We start from the raw sequence: 24638 nt of genomic DNA on the forward strand, positions 1-24638 counted from the left end.
CGCCGCCGTCCCCACCTCCCCGGGCCGGGCAGCAGAGACACCGCCCGCCCCGCCGCCGCAGGGCCGTGCTCCGCACCCTCGGGGCAGCGCCGCGCCCTCCCCTCCCGGCCGCCGAGCGCCCCCTTCCCCGCCCCTGCGCCAGTGCCGGTGCCGGTGCCGGGCGGGGGGCGGTGGCAGCGAGGGAAGAGGGATGAGGTCATCCTCTTTCCCGGCGTCAGTCAGCTGGGTGGTGGCGGCGGCGGGTGCGGGCGGAGGCGGGCAGGGAGGCGGGTGCGGGATGCGCTGCTCCGGGCAGCGCAGCCCTGCCTGCTCCCGGCTCGAGCAGAGCGCGGCGGCGGCGGCCCCGGCACCGCCGGCCCCCGCGGAGGCGGCGGCGGGGCGGGCGGGCTGAGCGCGGCTCCCCGCAGACAGGCGGCGCTGCGGACGCGGCCGCCGCGGAGGAGCCGCCCGCGGGCGCGCAGCCCGGCGCGGAGCGGGGACAGGGGACGCGGGGAGCGGCGGGTCCGCGGCGGCGGAGGGCGGGAGGCAGGAGTCAGGAGGCAGAGGAGGAGGAGCAGGAGGAGGCGCGGGATAAAGGAGCGCTCGCTGCTCCCGCTCGCTCTCCAGCGGGGCTGAGAGAGGCATCATGGCCGCGAAGTCGGACGGGCGGCGGAAGATGAAGAAGGGCGGCGAGGTGGCGTTCACGCCGCTGCAGAACTCCGAGCACTCGGGCTCCGTGCAGGCGCTGGCCCCGGGGCTGCCCGCCGGCTCCGGGCCGGGCGGCGGCAGCGACGACGATGAGGCGCCCGGGGGCGGGTGCTGCAGCGGCGGCGGCGGCGGGGACGGCTCGGGCGGCGGCTCCCGGTGCTGCTGCTGCTGCTGCAGCGGCGGCAGAGGAGGAGACGGCGGAGGGGGCGGTGGCGGGGGCTCCCGGGGCTCGGGCGGGGGCTCGTCCTCCTTGTGCCTGCGGCTGGGCAGGGAGCAGCGGCGCTACTCGCTGTGGGACTGCCTCTGGATCCTGGCCGCCCTGGCCGTGTACTTCGCGGACGTGGGCACCGACATCTGGCTGGCGGTCGACTACTACCTGCGGGGCCAGCGCTGGTGGTTCGGGCTCACGCTGTTCTTCGTGCTGCTGGGCTCCCTGTCCGTGCAGGTCTTCAGCTTCCGCTGGTTCGCGCACGACTTCAGCACCGAGGACAGCGCCGCCGCCGCCGCCGGGCACTGCCCCGCCGCCGAGAGCAAGCTGCTGGTGAGCAGCGGCTCCGCAGCCGCGGACATCGACGCCGCTCGCCCCAGCACGCCGCAGAGACAGGCGTCCACCGCCAGCAAGGGCAACGCCACCAACAGCAGCAGCAACAGCAGCAGCCACGCCGCCGGCAGCGGCGCCGCCGGTCCCCGCGCTGGCGGCGGCCGCTCCGCGTCCTGCGCCTTCTGCATCTGGCTCCTGCAGTCGCTCGTCCACATCCTGCAGCTGGGGCAGGTCTGGAGGTGAGGAGCAGGGCGAGGGGGGTGCGAGGGCCTGGGCTAGAGCCCCTGGCCACGGGGGAGCACGCCCGGCCGCGGGCGGGACTGCCCCCGGCGAGCGGCCGCCTGCCCCGCCGCGGGGTCCCTCGTGGGGACGGGCGCCCCGGCCCGCCGGGCCGTCGGGGCGACCGGGCTCCCGCAGGGCTGACCGGGCGCGGGGTGCCGAGGGGAGCCCCGCCGGGTCCCGGAGCGTCCTGTGCTGCACGGGTGACCGCCCCGGGAGGCGCCCGGCTGCCTCCAGCCCGCGCAGCGCCAGGTGCCCAGAACCTCCTGGGAAACCTGCGCCGGAGGCTCGGTAAAATAAGGGAACCGGTGGGGAAAAGTGGACATACCCCGCTAATGTACATCTCCTGGTCTCCTCACATGCGGCCAGCACATCGTTGCCGCCAGCAGGGAACTTCACTGGCAGGGAAGAGTTACTTTCCCGTAACGCCCTGATGCCGAGTTTTGAGATTTGTGTGTACATATGCTACAAACAGTCATCTCCTTGCTGTGCATATCCATTTTCTATATACGTGATGTATTCATTCATTTGGATGCCTTCTAAATCAAAGTTTTGAGTAGCAGTTCTCAAAACCATCTGCAAGCGACGTACTGTGCATTATGGAAAGGATGTGCTGAAGTGGGTTGGGAAAGGCACTTGCTGGAAAAGGAGATGACATCATAGTTTTCAAAAGTAAAGTTTTCCTTCAGTTTTAACAAATTTCTGGGAAAGATTCATATGGAGGCTGAATGCCCTGCAAATACATTTAGTGCTGCCTGAAAAGTGCAGAGTTCAGAAGGCAGAGTGTATAAAGAGGTAAAACTTTCACATAAAATTTTGGAAGATAGATGCTGTATTGAAGAAGGTCATGCCGTAGGGCAAATGCACTAAAGCAACAGTGGAAAATACCTTCTGTGTTTTTTTGTCTGATGAATGGAAAGAAATTATGTCATCCTTCTGTTTTGGAAACACTCGGGACTTTTCATAGCTGCTTCATTAGGGAGTTTAATTTGTTGTTACTGTAAACTTCTAATGCCAGTACTTTTAATATCTTTCTCATCCTTTTGGGCAAAGTCTGTCTTTTGCTCTGTCAGCACAATATCCAGTACAGCTCAGTTCTGCCTGTGACCCTTAAAAATCAAGGAGTCCAAGATAGTTGACCAAAGATCTTGGAATGCCACAACTAAGTACCTTTGCTTTCCAGAGTACTTGGTTCATTGTTACAAATTCAATTTTCCAAACTTGTGAAACTAACTAAAAGTTACAGGTGTGCTCATATTAACAATGACATTCTGCTTGAAAGGGAAGCAGAATTTTGAACAATAAGTGATGCTTTGTTTCAAATCTTGAATGCCAATATGCTCCTTTATCTTCTGCCTTCAGAATTGTTTAACGCAAGTTAAGGCTAGGACTTTCTGAATGTGATGGGTTCTGTGTAATGTTTAGTCCCCACCCTGCAGAGGTAGAAAGTAAGTACACTGGCTTAAATTGTCCTTAGAAATTCGTGTTGATATTCATACAGATAGAAGTCAAACAGTGTGGATCATGCTGAGTGATAGAGGAGAGAGTTTTACGAGGTCTGGTGTCACGACTCTGTATTGGAGAACACAAAGAGCAGGGAGGGCTGTGGGTGGAGCAGGGTGGGATCCAGTACTGTACAGCACTTCTGTCAGATGAGGTGTCTGGGATTTAGAGCTCACCAGCTGCTTGCTTTTTGATGAAACAGTGTCTTTTAACATAAGATTTCCTCCTTGCAAAAGCACCTACTTCTCTATATTTAAAACTAGATGAGTTTCTTTTGATCATATGTAGCTTTTCGTCATGTTTTATGTGCAGCAGTGTAAGACTACCAGAATATTAAACTGATGAGGCATGTTAGGACATTATTTATGGTTTAGCTTGTTACACTTTTTAAAAAAAAATTTTTTCAGTGAAACAGAACCATCAAATTGCCTGTCTGTGAGTAACTTTGTAGTGTTTATTTGCAGTTGCTACAAACTTAGAAGTTATATGGTCAGCAGTATGGAGTGTTTCATATCACCACTTCATAATTGATTAAAGTGGCTCCATTTTAGTTCCCTACAAATATTCCTGATTAGGGAGAGCCTTTGGAGACATCTACAGCTAATAATCAGCCCCAAAGAGATGAGGTTACATCAAACTCTGAGAAACTCTGTACATAAGCATGGTGTCAGAACTAACAAGATGTGTAGAAATTTTCTGGAAATAGTATCTCTAATCAGACACTTAATAGTCCAGAACTTCTACTCTGTAGTGTCACATCGGTACCTTGAGCAAATAGCTCAAGTTATTTAGGCTGAAAGATGATCTAAAGTGTTTTCAAGTTGCCTGTGTTTGGAGATTTAACTCCTTCTTTGACACAGCTGAACAGATCATGCTGGCTGTGTGAGCACCACAGGTGCACGTGTGCTGGGATCACATCCCAACAAGTGACAAAACCTGTTACCCTTTGTTCTGTGCCTCTCATTATGTTTCTTCTTAGCTTTCACATTTTTCCTTTTTTTTTTTTTTTGTTTCTTTTGCCCCTGGTTAAAGCTCTCCTGTAGCTACATTTAAATTTTCTGTTACTTATTGCACTGAATCTCCCACAAGTAAAAATGACAGTAATATGTCTCTCATTTCTCTATCAGGGAATGAGGAAAAAGTTTGCTCGTGCCTGATTCTCAAGCTACTAAAATTGGTGATCATTCTGTTTTCACATGGTATTTGTTGTCTTCTGTCTCCTCTTAAAATTAAGTGGATCCTGAGGTCTTCAATTTCCCTTTATTTGTCTCATTGTCAAAGGTTTTGGGGGCAATGGTGTCAACTGCTTATTTAAGAAAACTATCCTGAGGAAAGAGCAGTACAACTGACAATCCCAGTGCTCTTAACAATCTTAAATTAAATAAAAAATTTGTAAAAATGTGTTTTACTTCTGTCAGAATGACTTTTAACAATTTCAAAGCATTTCCTCTGAGATTAATATTTTGTTTACAAACAGACTGAAAGCCAGATCATTGAAAATTATTATGTGTTAATTTTAACTAAAATGTGCTAATGGGAAATGAATGAGGTCTTTAATGTGGAATGGAACAATTCTAGAAGTAGGCAATCTCAAATTGCTAAAACAGTTTTTATTCCTTGAGTGTGAAAAAGGGGAACTGCAGGAGCAGCTAAGCTGCCAATCAGTTCTGAATGAAATTGTCATTTTTTCTTTTGGAATTGGTGTAGCTTCCCCCCAAAAAACTTTGAAATATCAAATGGCCCCTTTTAAAAGGAAAAAAAAATAAAAAAAAAAAATATATATATATATATATATATATAATTTTATTTTCCTCTGGGGTGTGGCTGTTCATGGACTTCCTGATGGCAGCGACCACCTTTTAAAATTCCAAGTCTCTGAGGATCTGCTTGCCACAGCAGAGTGCAGGAACTAGGCATTTGTTGGCAGCTAATTTCATGGTGAAATGTGATCACTGATGAGATTCTGCCTTCAGAAATAGATACAGATATGTTTCCTTATGCATACTTCCACTGTGTTCTGCTTTTCACCAGTATTTGGCCATGGAAATCACACTATGGAGCCCTCTTCTCCCAAGCAGGTGATGTGTGAGACCTCTCCTATTATTAGTAGACTCTGGATGCAATACTCCGGGTGCTTCTATCCCATTGAAAGGAAAAATGAAAGTAGATGATTAAATTTGGAGTCTGTAAGGACCTCTGTAGAGGTATATGAGCCAGTAGGATCCAGATAAACTATGGCCCTTTGAGCCTGGCCTGAGACTGTAACCACTGCCCTGGAGCATCCCTTTGATTCACTAAACTTCACAGGCTTAGCCATGACTTTCAGATTTTGCTGTGGATGGCAGGACTTGGTGACTGGATGTAAGAGAGCATAGTGTTCATCTGGCATCTGTAGAGCTGGTTCATTTCCTTAAAAAAAAAATTCTTGCTGAGGTTCTCTTGGTCTGGTAGAATTCAGATAGCCATGCTCCTGAAGCTGGGTAAAGAGGTCAGTCAGCCCTGGGAGGAGTGGAGGTGGGAAGTTGGGTGGGAACAGCAGGAGGAGACTGGAGCACTTGCTGGTGCCCATCTTGTGGTGTCTGGATAGCAAGAAGTAGCTCCCTGAGACAGCTCCTGTGCCTTGCAGCAGGGTGGTGTGAGCAGGCTGCCTTGGTGCTCAGAGTGCTTGGGAGTTCCCGCAGTATCTGTCATTTTGTTTGAAAGGCTGCAGTCAATGTGCCTGAAAGGGAACTGTCAGGTTTCTGTAGCTAACAAGGCCAGAGGAAGGGTGAATCATTGAAAAGATGAGGACTGGAAATTACCCTGTAAAATTATTTCTGGATAGCTGAAGCAATACTGAGATGATTAAGTATATCCCTCTCAACAGAGTCAGGGAGTTTGACTGAGACTTCCTAGCTCTATGGGAAACCACCTAGAGAAGGAGGAGGACACACCAAGTTACTTACTTGTCCTTCCTGGTGGCATTGTGCAGGACAGTTCCTAAGTGGAATGATGCTATGGATTATGTGTAGTACTAAGAAGCCATTATTTTCCTCATTCTTCCTGGTTCTAATTTGGAAAAAAAAGGAGTTGTGGCAAGGTTGTAAAGGTGATGTTGGATTCTGAGACCAGGGTGAGTTGTAATTTCTCTCGTGCCCTATGGAAACATTTTTCACAGGTCTGGATCATCTGCTGAAGAAATGTCATTGCTTATGCTCATAAGCTTCACTTCTGCAATAACTTGACACTCTTAGAAGGAAAAAAAACTCAAACAAAACAACAATAAAAAAAAAAGGGTAAAGGGCGTCTGCCCTGCCTGTGAGAAATCCTGATGACTTCAGGTGCTCACCATTGAGCATGACTGACGCCCTAAACTGGAAGTGCCAGCAAGGTAGTTCAAATTAAGAAAAACATCATCAGTCTTAGCTTGACTCCAAACTTAAATAGGTTTATTTCTTTTCACACTTTTGATCTACATAGTAGTTTTTGACACTTTTGCTCAGTAGCAATGTAAGAGTTTGGTGTAGTTATGTGGTCAATAATTCCAGCTGCCATTGGACTTCACACTAAGATGTGATAATATCTCAATTTGACACCAGTTTTTCTCACTGTTTTGAAATCTGTCAGATAATTTGTCACATGGAGTCCAAATTTATGAATCACAACCATTTCCTAGACAAGATTATTGCATATCCGCCCCATCTGTCTCTTAGTGTAGTGAAATGCTGCCACTCAGCATTGCCATATTTCTTTTATTGAGTTACTGCAGTGCTTGAGTTAAAATCCTACTGACTAACTACTTTGCTTGCTGTGTCTTTAGGTCTCAAGAAAGGTTATGGGCTGTCAGAAACAGGAAATAAAGTCGTGTGTTTTTTCCCCTCTCAGCAGGATTAGAAGGGGCAGCCCATGCTGTAAATGGCCTGACCACATTTAAACTCTTGGTTTATTCATCAGAATAAATATTCAAAATTTTTTACTCTTTTCATTCCCTTTTTTTCTTTATTTTTTGTTCTCTTTTCTGAAGATAGTGGTATGCAGATGAAGTCTGTGCCTTTCATATTTTTTTTGAAACACAGGAATGAAGCTTTACTATGTTCTTAAAAATCTCTTACAAGTCTGCATACAAATCAGATTTGGTATTCAGTTTATTCTAATAACCTTAGCTATGTGTAAAAGATGCTGATGTACTTTAGAAGAAAGATACTGACTTTAATAATTAACAAGCATTCTCTCTGTAGAGAATATTTATCAGTTACATAAGTTTTCAGATTTTCAAAGGACTGCTTAAGCACTGATTTCTGATCACACAATTGGCTTAGTAGGAAAACTAATATTTTATAGACAGAATGCTTTCTAGAAACTTATATATGGGAAGAATTTATATTTGCCTTTTTCCAAGAGTGGAAAATTAGTAAAATTACAGGGATTTGTGTTTCAGAGGATTTCATGTTACCATATATAGGTTTTTTTGGTTTTTTGGAGGTTTTTTTGTTTTGTTTTGTTTTATTGGGGTTTTTTTTGTTTGTTTGTTTGGTTGGTTTTTATTGTTAAATCTCTGTTACTTATATCAGAAAAAGTATTTGTTTCTGAAAGGTCAGTTTGCATGTCCACATCTCTTGTGGGAAAGCAAGAAAGTGTAACACCACAGCATAATCTGTAGCCTCAGTGATCCTCCTTCATTCATCAGGTTATTTACATCACAGTTGAATTTGTTCAGAAGAGTATTCTCCTTGTCATCTGGCTTAGTTGTTAATATTAATCCATAAGAACTGACTTGACCACAAAGATACAAAAGCTGTAATAAAACTAAAATTAAATCAATTCTTCTGTCACTTGGTGTTACCTTGTTCTTCTGTCTCTGTGTTCCAATTAAGTAGCTTTTAATGTATTGCAGATAAATCACAGCAGTGACTTACATTTTCAGTAAACAGGTTGTTTGGGAGGAATTTGTTAGGCACAGACAAAATCAATAGCTCTTTTGCTTGCACTTCAAGAAAAATTTTTTGTTTGCTAAAGTACATTTACAAAGAGGTGTCTTTTTTGTCAATTTTAGCACAGCTGTCAGTTGTATGCATTGTGTTGAGTGGATATAGGTGTGGAAGGGGCAAACGGGCTATAAAAAGAACTGCTTTGATTTACTTGTTTTTTAAAATGAATGGAGGCTGATATTAAGGAGCACATGATAGGGCATGTACAAAAGGAAGAAGGTTCTGAAAAGGCATGGGAATATCAGTTAATACTGCTAACCATGTACCTAACTCCAGTTTGTTTCCTTTCAGCCACTGACCAAAGAGGAATTGTTTGAATAATTTCCTAAATGACTGATTGAGAAACTGTAGAACAGGCAGGCAAACAGAAGAGTTCTATGTCTGGGAAAATTCACAGTAAAAATGTAAGATACACGAAGAAAATGCTAGATAAACTCTCACTGCAGTGAGTAGTCATCTGAACAATGATAAATAAAAATGTGAGATATCAGTCTGGCATAAGCTGACAGGAAAGAGAGTACTCTAAAACATCTTTTCATAAATTTTAGAATTAAAAAATAATAGGTCTTGGGTATATATTTTTCCAAGATATTTTACCTGAATTTTCTGACAACCATAACATGAATTATCATCTCCCCGTGGGCTCTGGTTGCTGAAGTGGTTTCTTATCACTCTCCTTCTTATTCTGTTTCTCTGCCTGAATGGCTGAAATGGGTTGTAATGTACTTTTTCCCCCAAGATAAAATAATTGCTATATTATGTTATTATTTTCATTACTTTTCCTTTGACAACAAGCCTGTGCTGCTCAGTATGTTCATGGTAAAAGGCTTGTGTGGTGAGCTGTATAAATCTTTTTGATTGGCAGGGATAATCAGTGGGGGTGGTTAATGTTATCAATCCCAAATGATTTGATGTCACGAGTTTGAGCACATGGAGCCTGACTGTTTTGTGGGGTGTTTTCAAAGGAATTTCAGCAGGTAATGGTATGACAGGGAGAGTATCTACTTTTTGTTCTTCTGAAGTTGGAAGGTGTGACTTAGATGAGACTAATGTACCAAGGATGGTGCCAGCTGCTTTAGAGAAAGATGCAGATGTTTTATGGTGAATAAAAAGTGAATTAACCTACAGTTGGATGGACAATTTTCCTCATCTCTATCAGCTGTTATATATCAGATTAGTTTCTGCCCTTAAAAGTGAAGGTTAGCATTGCCACAGTTTTCAACATTATTCGCTTTAATGGGATGTTTTCATGTAAAGATCTGATCTATTCTAGGAACCTGCCAACTTCTTTGAGTGGTGCATTCCCATGCATAGGATCAGTAGATTACTTCCTGCAGGACCAAGGAGAGTACCCTTAAATATAAAGCACCAGACATCAGCTATCTGTAGAGAGATCTATACATGCACAGAAAGCAATGAAAGCCACTATGCTGATATTTTCACATTTTAATAGTGGCTTGTGTGGAGTGATAAGATTTGTCATTATAAATGTGTGTGGGCTTTTATCTATAGGAAGGGCATGGATGCAATTGTGTCTTTTCTTCTTATTCTCCATCCCTAACCTTTATAGTCTCTCTTTATATGCAAATATTTCCGTGAGACAGATCTATAATAGGACTTTGCTCTGAAAGAAGAATTTAGATGTTCTTCAGGCATATAGACCTGAAAAGATGACCTAGAAAATTTGGCCTAACAGTCTTGTGAGAAAGCTTTTTTACTGTGAGGGTGACAAAGCACTGGAGCAAGCTCCCCAAAAACTTTGTGGAGTGTCCTTCTCTGCAGATATTCAAAACATGCCTGAATGTGATCTTGTGCAATTTGTTCTGTGAACTTGATGTAGCAGAGGACTTGGACTGGATGGTCTCCCAGAGGTCCCTTCCCACCCCAAACATTGTTATTCTGTGATTCTGTATGAAGTTACTTAAGGAACTTAAAAATCATGGACCATAATGTTCAGTTTGAAAGCTGCCTAGAGGCTTGTATTCCTGCCTTTTAGCTGTGTCCAAAACCTCCCCAGCACACAGCCTGAGTTCCTCCTCATTTGAGCCCATTGCAAACCAGATGCTAGGCTGCAGTGGCACCAAAATCCCTTAGTGGATCCAGTTGGCAAGCATTGTTTAAATCTGCTTTATGAGCAATGACAAGCTTATATACCCAACAAATATTGCAGACTCAGCCTTGTTTTATAGTACTGGAGAAATGTCCCTTGTGATTAGAGTATTTGCTCAGGTTTTAGAAGATTTGAGTCCACTGCCCTTTGCAGCTGTGAGGGGTCAGTTCGTGTCTCCCTGATTGGTTTCTGCACTGATGCTTAGGCAAGGCTGGATGGGGACATTTACTGCCCTTCCTGCTGGAGCTGTGACATAACACTGACAGAGAAATGTCATCTTTGTGAGAACACAGAGGAAGACCTAATAGGGTCTTGTAATGAGATCAAAACCAGATTTCCCTTTCTTCTTTGTGGTTTAATTTTTTTTTACCTTTTTCCACCCTTTAAACTTCTCTTTTTCTCTTACCCTAAAAGTACATTACCAGTATTTCTGTTTACAAACATTCACATTTCATGTATAGTATAACCACAAAGAGCACCATAACACAGATATCCATGCAAATCCCTGCTTAAGCTTATAGAGTAGCTCCAGTTGAACTGAATTAGCTGAAGGATTGGTTTATTCATTTTTTTTATCAGCCTTTCTTTGTCATATGTAATCAAACTTAGAAAAAGAGATAGAAAAAAGCTGGTTTTGATGTATGCACCCAGTAGTTCCACACATTTTCTCTGCCATTTCTTGCAAAAGTGAATGAAATAACAATTTTAAAACTGCAATTTAAAAATTGTTTGAGTTCCTGTTTTTTTCTCTGAGTTGATTTCCTGATACAATTTTTGTAGTTGATTTTTATCAACATAAGCAGAAGTTTAGTGGCTGAAGTAAAACCTGATCTTCATGTCGCAGCTTCTTATTTCCCAACTCACCTCAAGCTCCACAGCAAGTGGACCCCAGCTTTTCAGTATGCATAATTTCAGTTGGCTTTTGGTTGCCTTTAGTCTGTATATCAGAAATTAAGAACTGCAGCTCCCTTTTAATTCAACTGGAGTGAAGCTTTTTATATTATTTTTTCATAAAAGAGAAGGATATTTAAAGGCTCAACTTGGGTAGTCAAAAGCAGAGCATACTTCTGAGGATGTTATTCTTTAGTTATCTAGTCCATATTTGCAGTCTAGTCTATGGATATTATGAAGCCTTGTTTTTGTAATATACTTTGAGATACTCAGATGGAAAATTATCTATGTAGAAACAATTCAAAATCAATTATCACTTCAATGTGTCTGTCAAAACAGGTTTTAAGTTAAATATGTTGAAATATGAGCATCTTTCTATAACGGACAGTATTGAGCTATTAAAGTAAGATTTTAATATTTTAAAGATTTCTTTCCATAAGGTCTTATGCTTATTACACCCAGAACATATGGTATAGCTTAAAAAAAGTTCTGTCCTTCACCTCATTTCCTTCACCTGCTACTTTTGCTGTTTCAGGTTAGCTCATCCCCTCATCTTTTGAGCTGTTTTCCTTATTTGTTACTTTGCTTTTAAAGCTGGATCCAGGATGCTGTGGGAAACTGTCTTAAGGGTTAGAAATTTTTCTAAACTAAGTGGAGGAGCTAGAATCAACTTCAACCTGAAGCTTCCAAGCACCGGACACTTCAGCTTCAGAAACAATGACGTGAGTAGGTGATAGCAGACAAATGGCTGAGGATAGAACATTGCCTGTAGTATTGGTGGAAACTGGACTCAATGCAGAATTATTAAAAAAAAGCATGAATGTAAACAGAGCTCATAGAATATTAAATGGATATGTTAAGATTGGGCACTTATAGAAGAATTACCCAAGTGAAGCCAAATACAGTGCAGAGGATAATTAATGTGGCAGAGAGAACTCAATAATAACTGCTTTGAACTTTTACAATAGTGTGTTAATGCATGTGTCAAAAGGAGGGATTGCATTTACAGTCAACAACCATTTGTTAGCAATTTTTACCACACAGGCAAATTAAGAACTCATGATAACATTGTATGAAAATTACCTTTCTGAATGAGGGGCTGTATTTAGTCTTTAAGTATGTTATTAATTTTTTTTTTTCTGTACCTAAAAAATAAAGTTTTGGACATGTACATTTTTCTATAACCTGTCTTCATTCTCTTTGTGTCACTTCTGTGAAGGAGCTACTCCATTAATAATCCAATGGGGTTAGCGAATTAATTAGTTATTGGGAGTGTTCTCTTCGTAGTTGGATTAAATCAAGAGAGTTTCTCAGAAAACTATCATAGAGTGCAAAATAAGTCACCCATCAGTTCCTGAGTTTGGCTCATAAGAGACTTACTAGCCCCTGATGGTTGGTTTGGAGAAGCAGAACACAAAATCTCAGGAACTGTGAAGACTGTAGTTGAAATGGACTCGTTCCCTTGTCAGTTTGTACCTGTTACTTGTGTGCTGTCAGGTAGACCGAGGATTTTGGCTTGTTTTGTGAGTTTATGGATGCTTTGCATTCATCAGTGAAAAAGTATAGCTCCTTTAGAGAGAGAATGCTGGTCTCCTGACCAAACTGTGAATTGGGCCATTGAAGGTTCTTCAAGTGGGACTTGCCTGAGATAGCCCAGAGCAAATCTTTAATCTCTGTGTGTCCTCTGCTCATCCAGTAGAGCTTATTAACAGCCTCCAGCCTCATCCATGTTGAAAAGGTGGCAAGCTGGAACAGGATTCTCCTGTTCCTATAAAAACTTCCTAGAACAGCAGGAGGATAATATTATATGCTGGTTTGGGGATACTTCTGAAATAGAAGTAATGAGGAGTTGCTACTACTTCTGGTGGTTTAAGCACGTGTTTAAGATAGGGGAGTATTTTTGAGCAGGTGCCTTTCCTAATTCATCCCAAAATCAATTTCAGACCGAGACTCAGTCCTTTTTTCTTGAATCTAGGACTCTTTACACTGCCCATATCTTTATCACACACGATGAACTCACAAGGGAGTCAACCCATTCTCTGCTAAGAACCAGAATTTTCCTACAGGTCTATCTTTTATTAGGACAGGTGTGTGGAATACCATACTGTGTCAGAATTCATGTTAATAGGTTATCATTAATTCTTATGTTGTTTTACAAATGGGTGATTTATAAAACAAAAATAAAAGAAATTATGCTTTAATATCTTTCTATTTTTAAAGTATCAGGTACTCTGGCTTTCTTGAAGTGCAGAAAGTATTGGATGGAAAGAATATTTTGAAAAATGTTGATTGCCACCCTAATTAAGTATATTTCAGTAATGACATGAAACATTTTCCTAATGCATTCTCTAGGTGGGAAATGGAGTTGCATTACATTAAAAACCCCATAAAATTTCAAGTTTTTAACTGTAATGCTATGTCTTAAAGGATTTTAAATATCCACAAAATGATTCATTGAGCTTTGAAACAATTGGCATTTACATAATCAGCGTGTATTAACATGGGATATTTTCAATACCTCAGCAAAACCTATATCCCTAGTTTTTAATATTAAACCAGCACCTAAGGAGAAAATATGGCCAATAGCTTTATTTGACAGCTAGCACTAATATAGGAGTCAAACTTAAAAGGACACTGTACATACCCGTCATCATAAGAAAAACCCTACAAGTATTCTTTTGAAGTTCACTTATGAATTCAGTTTGACTGTGTTAATGACTTGTACTGATTTCTTCAGCTTGAGCTTTATGAGTGCAAATACTTATGGAAGGTGTATTTTAAGCCTGAGTGCCAGAATATTAATCAAAACCTTAATTACATATTCAGTAGTAATATTCCAATTCATATGGGTCTTACTTAATTTCATTACTCATCCAATCAAGGATCAGAAGCAATGACATATGATTTAAATAGCAAATTGTTTTGGATATTTCTAATTAGTAGGAACAAAGGATTGGTTGTCAAAGAAATTAACTTTGGCACCTTGAAAACTAAGAATAACCTTGAAATAAGAATAAACTCAACATTCAAATCTGTTCACAGAAAATTTACTGAATGTTTTCATGCATGCTTACTCTATATAAACTATTTACTAATAAATAAATGACAGAAATATGTCTTCTAATGGCATTTCATAAATCATTCTTTGGAAAATTTTTCATGAACAGCAACCTTAATAGATATGAAGAAGACAGCAGGGTTTATGCTTATTTCAAGCAATTGTTTTGGGTATAAATATTGCCATAATATTGTGACTCAAGAATGCATCTTATTTTGATACTGCATCTTCGAGCAATGAAATTCTAATTTGGCCATAATGGAGAATGTCTCACACTGGATTTATCTTTACTACGTGGGAGCCTGTCACTGCTTCATCTGTTCTTTCAATTCCCCATCCTCAAAAACCTGTGAAGTCTTTTAAGGGGACAAGGCTTTGAAAAGTCTGTCTGCAAACTTGAAGGACCAGTGGGAGAATTGGGTCCTTTTCTCCGTCCTGCTGTCACTCCATGCTCTGTTAAGTGTCCTTCATCTGCACTACAAGCCAAAGCTCTTGATTCTGTGATCTACCACTCATGATGCCAGAGAAAAGTTGCTCTGTGGCTCCCTTGAAGCTGTACTGGATTCTAAAAGCAAGGAAGCACAAAGCCATGGGAATAGTTTAGGAATGATATTAATTGCCATCACTGAATGAGTATATACCTGGGATTTGATGCAAGCAATTTCCTTACACAGGCTGTCCCACTTTTTTTTTTTTTAATTTTTTTTTTAATATGAGCATCAGTTTTGCCTATAGACTTCACAAAGAGAAGAAATCCATGACGAAATAAGGTAGAATCTCAGAACTGTGAGTTGTAGAAGTATATTCTTTAATTTCCTTTTTCTCTTGGCAAGTATTTTTATCATATTCAAGCATTAGCTCTTAGAGAGGAATAATGTTCACTTCAAAAGCCACTTCCTCCTCAATAAATAATTCAGAATCATAGATTGTTCATGAGGAATTATCAACACACTAGTAGTAATTTAATATACCAAGCAATCGCACTCACTTTAGCCTACATATGATTTAAATAGAATATGACAGTTTAGGGTCTCCATTTGCCTCATGGCATGTTGGGATCAAACTTGGCAAGTGGTTGCAGTGTTCTCATATCTTCTGAAGAAGTGAATGAAAGTTGCATAATTCAGAGAGGATTTCTTAATTACATGCTAAATCAGAGTTTGCTTGCTTGTGTTCTGAATTCAAATTGTAGCCCAGGACCAGCTTTAAAGCATGTGAATATTTTCTCTGAACCTTGTTAACTAGCATCTCACAAACTTGTAACTTTTTTTAATTTAACTTATTATTTTGAGGCAGTATTTCAGTATATTAGTTACCTTTGATTTATCCCATGCGTGAAAGGCTGAACCTACCCTTCCTGAACTGTCTGACACATGGGATCCATCAGCTGAGGACAATGTGCTTTCTGGAAATTTTACCTCTTTTGCTTTTTCAAAGAGTCAGTTTCATTTTTTTTTCCCCTTCCATTCCCACTAGTAACCCAACACCACTGAGTGTTAGCTATTGGTTGAGCAAGATTTCTTTTTCTCACAGTCATAAATAACTGTGGTGAAAAAGAGACAACTTCCTTCTCACTCCAATGTTTTTGCCTATTGATAGGAAAATGTAAAACTGGTAGTATATCAATGGCAGATATAATGTACTACTAGAACTGTCATATCTGAATTCAGATTGGGACTTTTCATACATTGTTTTTTCTGGAGTGGCTCAAATGTATTCACACTGGTTTGTCACAAATTCGGCATAAATTTTCTTCTGTTTTGGCTGAATAACAATAGGCACTCCTACGAAGGTTTAGGGCTATAATCATTTAAACCATAGCAATTTATCTTCTATCCTTGGAAGTGGGTTTGTATGGAAGGCAAGGCATGCCAAGAAATGTTAAGTACAATGCTTAATTTTATGTATTTGCCCTTTGTGTTCTCTACAGCCTGTATCTTCTAGAAAGGCCTTTTTTAGGTAGCCTTCTATCTATGTTTATGCCAGAGATGTGTGATGAAATCATACCAAGAGAGCTGTAATTGTCTTGGTGATAAGAGGCAGCCCAGGACCATATTTCCATATTTCTCCAGGAAAATAACAGATTGAAACTGAAACTGAGGAGTAACATGTTTTCCTGTGTTGTTGTGAAGAAAATAATTGCCTTTCAAACTTCTACAGTATTCTACAATACATCCAGCCAATAACATAAAAAAGGATAGCCAGGACTTCCCTCACAACCTGTTTGCCTGCCAGGAAGGCTATAGATGAGTAATTCTTTCTCCAAAGTTCCACTATAATCTGAATAGATTTAGGAATGCTTCAAGGGAAACCATTCCATCTTCATAAAAATCCCTGCTTCCTGGAGGAAAGGCAACACCACAGGTTTTTGCTCATTGCTGTGAATATGAATGTAATGCTGGTCATGTTGTTTAACTTCCTGGTTAACTTGGCCTTTCATCAGAACTCCACCAGAAATTTTCATTTTGGAAACAGTTTGCTGATCATATGGCATGCATGGAAGGAGCAAGGAACATTAGGTCAGTGACATGTAGAAGTAAGGAACATTAGGTCAGTGGTGGATGTGTTTCTACTTTGATTTAAAATGTCTTTAAGATGTTCAGAAATTTCCTTTATATTCCAGTGGAATGAGAGATTGGATGCATGATGAAGCACTGGTGTTCAGCACATAACTCAGGAGGCTACAAGGGATGTGTTTTAAAGCATCAGCTATTATTGTGCAACTGGATGAAAGAGACATCTAAAGATTCTTCTTGTCTGACTTAGAAGCTGGTCTCACGTTGGTGCTGACAGATCTGGAAGAAGGACTTCAAACATATTTATATATATTTATATATATATATTTATATATATATATGTATGTATGTATGTATAAAATAGGTGTAAAATGAGGAAAATGGGGAAAATGAGGATAGAACAGTGGATCTAGAATTGTTAACAGGAATTTGGTTAGCAAAGAAAACTAAGGGGCTGATAAAGTGTCAATGGCACACTGCTCCTAGAATGGTGCTTGACCTGTTCCGTGGCTGAATGTTGTTCATAAGTAAAAAGGTGAAACGTGGATACAGACCCATCAAAAGCCTGTGCAAGAAAAGAGAACAGGAAACCCCTGTGCAGGACTTGAATCATGCGAATTCTTGACTGGAAATAGGGACTTGTATATTGTGCACTACCAAGAAAGGAGAACTGAAATTAGTGACATGCTGGTATTCTACTGAGTATTAATGATATGATAAATTGAAAGCGTGGGATATGTGTGTTTAAAAAGTAATTTTTTAGAAGGTCTGCAAAGGTGATTTACCTGGCCTAGCATTGTGCTGCAGGAGTAGTGTTGTGAAAATCGAAGAGTAGGCATTCCAGAAATCTGTGAAAATGTTATCCATTGTGGGGGATTTAAACTGCTTGAATGGATATTGGTGAGCACAACATATTAGTAACCATCATAGATGTTTTCATGTGGAGTCTTCATCAAGTAGCTAATGTATTAGGATGTGTCACAGTGTTTTTGATGGGGATATTTTAAAACTTTAGAATTTCTCAGTAAGGAATGAGGACACTATGGAAGACTGATAACACTGAATAACTTTCAACAGCATGATGACAGATAACTTCATTTTATGTTTCTTGAAGAAATGAAGTTTCTACATGGTTTGTTCTGTTTTGTTTTGTTTTCCCCAAAAGAGCAAAATTTCATAACTGAGGCAATCAGCTAGTAAGAGAAATTTGCTCCTGCAAATATATAAAGAAATTATAAATTTCTTTGAAATTGATAATGCTAACACTGCAGGGAATCTGAACATCAAAAAAAAAAAGAGAAAAAATTGTAGGGTGTAGCTCTTAAACAAAGTGTGTGTTTACAACACCGTTAGCAATCTGCAAATAATGGCTTACTACCTTGCCTCCTTTCCTTCCCAGTTGTTTAAGGAACACTGAGGCTCAGAGGTCAAGAGGTTTGAAGATAAAAGTGAGACTTTCCAAAACCAAGCTGATCTGGTCTTTACAGAAAAAAAAAAAAAACCAACAAATAACAAAACACTCTTCACCTATGTAATAGGGACAGAAAAAGGAAGAAAGACAGCTGCTATTTTAGAAGAAGGGATATTAAAGATAATTAAAGATAATCTAGGTAAACTTGGTAATTTCCCTAATTTTTAAGTAAAGACAATTCTATTATCATGGTGGTAAAGTGAAGACATATCATGTATATGATGATAGTAAATATAATACATACATATGTACATAAATATATACTATATATATATGTATATAAATATATATATATATAATGTATATTACAGTAAAACAGAAATAGCCACAACTGCAGTCAAAGCAACAGTAAATGAGGTCTTGGAAAAAAATCAAAAGGAATCAATAATTCCAATTCCAGAATACTGAAAGAGCTGGTGAATTGCGTCCGTGTTCTGTTAATATAAATGTGGCACTGTAAGACTGGACAACAGCTAAATATTTAGGAAGATGAGAAATAAAATTATTCACCAACTATCCATCTATGACTAAGTGCTACAAGTGTTCTTTCCTTTAAAAACTTTTATAAAGACATACAGTTAAAGGACAAGGGGGGAAGAAATAAAGTGTAACAGGGTTTACTAAAGATTGGCACTGCCAGACTGAGCAGGAAACTTTCCCAGTACTTTACTGAATTTTATAGGGAAAGGAAGTGTGTTGCATTTTTTCTGTCTGGCAAGGAAAATTTTGTAATACACCCTGGAAGTTTTCAGTAGAGCTAGACAAGAAGGGGAATAGCAAGAGACTGTAGAATAGGAAAGGAACTAATTCACTGGCACGTGTGCTTAAGTATAACCAATGGAGCTGAATTACGAGAGGCACTGTGTGGGCACAGCCATGGCTTCACTGGGTGACCCAAAGCTCATGGCACACTGACAGCTGATATGCCTGCTGTTAGTCTCTTCCTTCTCAGCCTCTCATCCAGGAGACATATCTTTAAATCACTGCATTACCATTCTGCCAGAATTTTCAAACTATAGTTCTTTTTGTTTTGAAAACTCTGAATTTTATATCAGATAGAAGTTTGCATTTCACAGCCTAGTCTGAGCATATTGGGATTTTGTTTATTCTCCAGGCATGATCTGAACAGATAAAAAAAATTGCTGGTAGAAATACAGTCAAAACTAATTGAGTCTTTCTACAGTTTAATTTTGCTCCACAGAGATGTATTGTCACATGCTATGAAATCAGGGGGTTTAAAAACTTCAGAGTCAATGATTTAAGCTTCCGTTAAACATCTCCTCAAATAGGATTCCAGCTTGTATATTTGTGGCATACCCTGAGACCACAGTTAAACTGGAGCTTTCCATATGTTGTGGCATGCCAGAAAATTCTTGCTTAAGCTTTGCCATGACAATATATCTACAGGACCGTGTTTTTTTCAAAAGGTACAATATTCCATTTAGATACCTATTCTTGGTGAGAGTTTACTGGTTGCTCAGCCCCTGGGAGCACACAGGTGTTTATTCTGTGTCTACAAAGTGATGGAAGAAATGCTGTTACCGAAGATTGAGTAACATTATGTCATTTAGATCCAATGTGTAGGATAAACTACTCTAAGGTGTTTTACTTGTGCCTCGTACTTTGAAAGACTGCCTGCTTGGGATTTCAGGGTACTTTCATCAGTTCCTGAAAACGGAGGTGCTTGTGAATTTTGTGTGTGTAGAATTTTGTAGTATCCTTAAATTAAAATGTGGAAATAATGTCATGTTGCTGTGGAAATGTCTTTATTTTCATTTTAATACTTTGAAACATTCTTACCTGCTGCTATAGAATAAGCACAACAGCCAGAGAGTGAGACTAAATGAGAAAAAGTGGCATTGCATCACTGGGCTGGAATATATATTCCTTGTCTACAATTGCAATGACACAGGTATATGCCAAATAGTGTTGAAGCACTTTAGACTCTGTTCAGTAGTGTTTGCTGACTGGTTGATACTAGAGTTTTTTTAACCTCAGATGTGGATGTCTCCTTTCCCTTGTGTTATGTAAATCTAGGTGCTAGGTGATTCTGAAACTGAGTAAATCTGAAAAAGATGCTTATGTCTGAGCCTAGAATGCCTTCTCTCTTGTGCAGAGTGCCACAGCCCTAAGTGATGAGGTAGTACTTTACTGAGTGTCAAACGAGTTTAAAGTACAAAAGGTGAGTGGGTGCATTACCCTGCACGTCAGTCTGCAGGCAGAGGCACCCCTGCTTTAGGTTCCCAGGAGGTCCCCAGGGGTTTAATAATGTTTGTGACCCCTTTAACCAGCCTGCTGAATTCCTAAACTAGTTCAGGAATTCACAAAGCATATAGTGTCTTAGTCAAGGTAGGGGAAAATAAAATAAATATATATAGAATCAGGCCATTAGATTGTATAGTAAGGCTGCTAATAATAGTTGCAAGAGGGATTACTCAACCACTGAGAGCAGTAGACCAGTAGAACTTTTTTTTGTCCAAAGAGTTTGGATTTTTGTTTGGTGAGTAATGCTTCAGCAGCCTTCACAGTGAGGAGATGTGTACAAAGCTCTGGTCCTGCAAGCACCATGCCACCTGTGCTAAGCAGACACACAAGCAGATGAGGAATCTGGCCTGTGATTACTAAACTCAGACAAATTCAGTTGCATGAGTGGGACAGAGACATAGATGACCAAATAAATCAAGCATTAATTGTGTGCAATGTGAAAAAAGTTGGGGCTTTTTCTGTTGGTGCTTCTTTTTCTGTTTGGTGTTTTGGTTTTTGTTGGTTTTTTTTTTTCTTTCTTTCTTTTTTCTTTTTAGAAAGGTAACTTCATTCAGATACAGCAAAATATTGTTGGACCAAAAGACTTGGACTCATGAATAGACATGAGGCACCTTGGGTGGCAGATTAGTTTGCCCTGCTAAACCATCCAGACTTGTGTATTCTGATGATATTCTGTATTTATATACTTCTTAATCTTAAAACTAACTTAAAAACTTTTAAAAGTCAACAAAACTTATTCCAGTTGTGCTTTATACTAGTGAAATTTTTGCTGAAAAACAGGACACATTTCAATAGTGAGATTAGCTAGACTGTGAAATATTACCCCTCAGGGAAGTCGTAGGAGACCAGTTGCACGGATCATTTAAATGCAATTAGAAAAACCAGCAGAGGATGGAGCCAGGCAATTCCCCCTCCCCGCCCTCCTTTGCTTCCTCCCCAAATAAGTTTGAAAAATGTCATTTGGGGAAATATAATGGAGTCAGGTTGAATTTAGTAAGTAGTTTTGGCTAGAAGGGGCAAATTTAAAGATCTTTTATTCCAGTAATTTTGTGAAAATGCCTGCATATTAGGGAGGAAAGTTTCATGCTAAAAATGCAACTTGTCATTTTGAAATTTAGTGCTTTCATTTATGAATTGGGTCATACTTGTTCCAGGTTGATGCAAGAGTACACAATTATATTTTTCTTTTCCTGCTTCTTTCCTTTCCCAACATGAGATTTTTATCCCATATAGACAATGAATCTGCTATTTGCACAGTTCTAGAAGTATAATGAAAATTCAGTTTCAGGCTGATAGAAGGACAGACTTCAGGTCTTTTCCTAGGAGATCTCTTTGATTTAGAGCCTGTGATTTACAGGTTGAGTTGGCTGTCTCAGTTTAAGTAATGCCTTTAGTAGCTTTCAAGTTTGATTTTTCTGAAAATCTGGTGATGTGTGTCAACAACTTGAGTTTCAGTATAAGGTACATTTTTGCGTTCTCTCTCAAAGTTAGGGTTTAAATATCTCAAAATTGGTGCTTAGAGCTAAAGCAGTTCTAAATAGAAGTAAAACTGTGATAGACCATGAGAGTTTTTAGTGGTTCTTAAGTCTTAGATTGCTTTGCTGAACAGGGAGGAATTTTACCCACTGAGCCCTGGATGGTTTTCTCCCATGCATCTTCCAATGTATGGATGTCAAATTCTCTGATAGATGGGGAAAAATTGAAACCAGTGAAGCTTCATAAAAATAAGAATTTTTTTGGCTACTGGGACTAACACTGCAATATTTAGCAATCTATTGAAGAAGCAGATGTATAATTTGATATACATAACTTCATTAATCATATTTCTTTCTTAAATGGTGATTAAAAAGAAGTGCTTAGAAATGAAAGCTGTCTGCAAAAGCTCGGTTTTGTCTCATTACTTCAGAGAGGTGGTGGTTTCTCCCCTCTGTTGCTGTCTGTTGTTAATTAGGGATGTAAAGATGGATGTGTAGAATTAGGTTGCACATAATCTCATCTGAATATTTAATCATAAATGATTAAGATGAAGATTTATAGCACAGATTTTGACATGCTGGCTGATAAAGCAAGGTTAATAGAGCTATATTCTCCCCAGTTATGGATTGTCTAGGAAAGCAGGCAAGACAATAGTGTCTACAGACATTAGAGGGCAACAAGATCTCCTGGAATGTTCTTTCCCTTCTTTATTTTCAGAAAAAAAATTTGCTGTTTGTCTGATGTAATACTAAAAGTTCCATAAAAGAAAATTTAAACACAAAAAAAGCAAAATTGAAAGGAAAATTTTTTCCTAATGAGACATATGGCTGTGGATTCTAATGAAAGGATAATAGCAGATCTGTTTTGTTTGAAAACTCTAGTTGTTATTTGATGGGATAATCTGCTAATGTGATACAGTATGATCAAAGTCACATATTTTTCTATCCTGTCTGGTTGTACTTTTTTGGATTGAAGATTACTGAGTTGCATGTTCCACCTGCTCTATAGAGTATAAGATCATTGATATCTCCAGCATTACAGGAGTTTGGTATGGTTGCAAGCATTTGCTGCACAAACAAATGAAAAGTTATTAGGAAGTGCTGTAGTAACACAATTATTAGCACATTATTCATACAATATATTCTCTTGTAATCTCCCTAACAAGAAAGAATAATTGATTAATTATAACACTGCTCTAGAGGACCTGAACTATCATTAGATAATACTCGATTTGCTGGAGGAAGAACTGAAATAAATAAAAATATGCCACCAATTAAAAAAAAAAAAGGCAGGTATCTTGGAAATTGAGCATCTACATCCAAACTTCAATCTGAAATTCAGTTCAGACACTATCTCTCTAGAAATGTTCTCTCTGGGAACATTGTGGGCATCTTATTCTAAACTACACTTTTATGACTAAAAAAAAGAAAAGAAAAGGACAAGTAGAAATATCTCAGCATTAACAAAGCTGGTCAGCTTGTTCTGGGTCACCCTAGCCCTGCCAGGGATCTAGAAATTAAGAAGTGTTCCACACATCTGTTGTGAGGATGAAGTGAGACAGAGAGCCTGCAAGGTAGCCAGTGGATATTTATGGGATCAAAACCTCTGAAATCATGAGCTCAGGTGTTTTTTCAGGTTCTTTGTGCAGGTGTAGCACCTGCCCCTGATCACCTCGTGGTTGTGACAGAGTGGGGCTTAGGACAGGGTACCCATAAGTACCAGCCTTGGCCAAACTGTATTGTCACTCACATCCATGAGAATTTTACCAGAGCCTTTAAAAAGAGAGCTAGGAGATTGACATTTTTGAAAATCTGTGGTATGGGAATTCACAAAGACTGAATTTATCCAAAGAAGCCTAATCTTGCATTCAGCTTGGAGGAGGGAGTCTCCCCCAGGAAGGGAGTTGATGGCAGAAGACTGGTTATAGCTGCTTGGTGCTTTGAATTATCGCCCTGGAAGAGCCCATCTCCTCTGCTGCCTGTAGGAGGAACCTAGGGAGCAGGGAGAAAAGTCAGGCACTGTAAATATCTCCCCAAGTGGCCTTCCCTGCTGTCTCGCTTTCTTGTGTATTTCTAGCCCTGGGCTGTAGTTGCTGTCCCTTTCTTGCATTTCCTGACACTCCTGCTGCCTGCCCCCATCATTCTTGTACCCTGTTACCAGATTAAAGGTGGGAGTGTTACTTTTCCTGTTCACAAATGCCTTCTGTGTAACATTGATCCAGCTCTGGTGGTCATATCCTGTGATATTGATGATACAATTTGTGTGGAGGATAGAAATATAGCTGTTCTGTGGCATAGGTAGCTGTCCTTTCTCATTTTGTAGGCCGTGGAGATGATTTTTTTACCAGATTTCAAAATTTAGAGCAGTAAATGAGCTGTTTAAGCCTTTTTGTAAAAGCCATTGGTCTTTCTCTGTAAAGTCAAAAGAATTGACATATCTCATTAGTCTGTTAAGCAGTACAAAGATAAATGCTTCATATATAAGAATGAATACAGATGATGATACCAGTTATGTAGTAGGCTTCATAAATGTAAACTATAGTGTCTATAAAGAGCTTTTACTTATAAATTCTCATTATATTTTGCTTTGTTTTTTTTTTTAATTTTCATAGATAAGTTATTTTTCTACATAAATGAGTACTACTAATACTAAGTGGTCACAGATGAAAACTATCTACAATAAAACAAATATTGTCTGTGTTTTGTTAAGCAAAAACTTGTTTAACTCCCATTTTGTTTCCTTCTTAAACAGTTGGGTATTTTGTTACAATAGGTGTTCTAATGACTTTGTAAACAAGACATGAGATGTCTGAAGTCTCATAGGCAAGTTGTGAGTTGTGATCACTGTTACTTACTGGCTACAAATTAATTATGA

The 24638-nt window shown here is 40.0% G+C and overlaps 1 protein-coding gene across 1 annotated transcript in view; it reads left to right on the top strand.

The window, feature by feature from the left end:
- The first annotated feature begins 465 nt into the window (after window positions 1-465).
- XKR4 (XK related 4) overlaps window positions 466-24638 on the top strand; it is a 225424-nt gene continuing 201251 nt past the window's right edge. The window contains exon 1 of the mRNA XM_064386456.1: window positions 466-1467. Coding sequence (XP_064242526.1) covers window positions 626-1467 — 842 coding nt within the window. The 5' untranslated portion in view covers window positions 466-625. The remainder of the gene's footprint in view (window positions 1468-24638) is intronic.

This window comes from Passer domesticus, chromosome 1 (genome assembly GCF_036417665.1).
Source record: "Passer domesticus isolate bPasDom1 chromosome 1, bPasDom1.hap1, whole genome shotgun sequence".
Lineage (NCBI taxonomy): Eukaryota > Metazoa > Chordata > Aves > Passeriformes > Passeridae > Passer > Passer domesticus.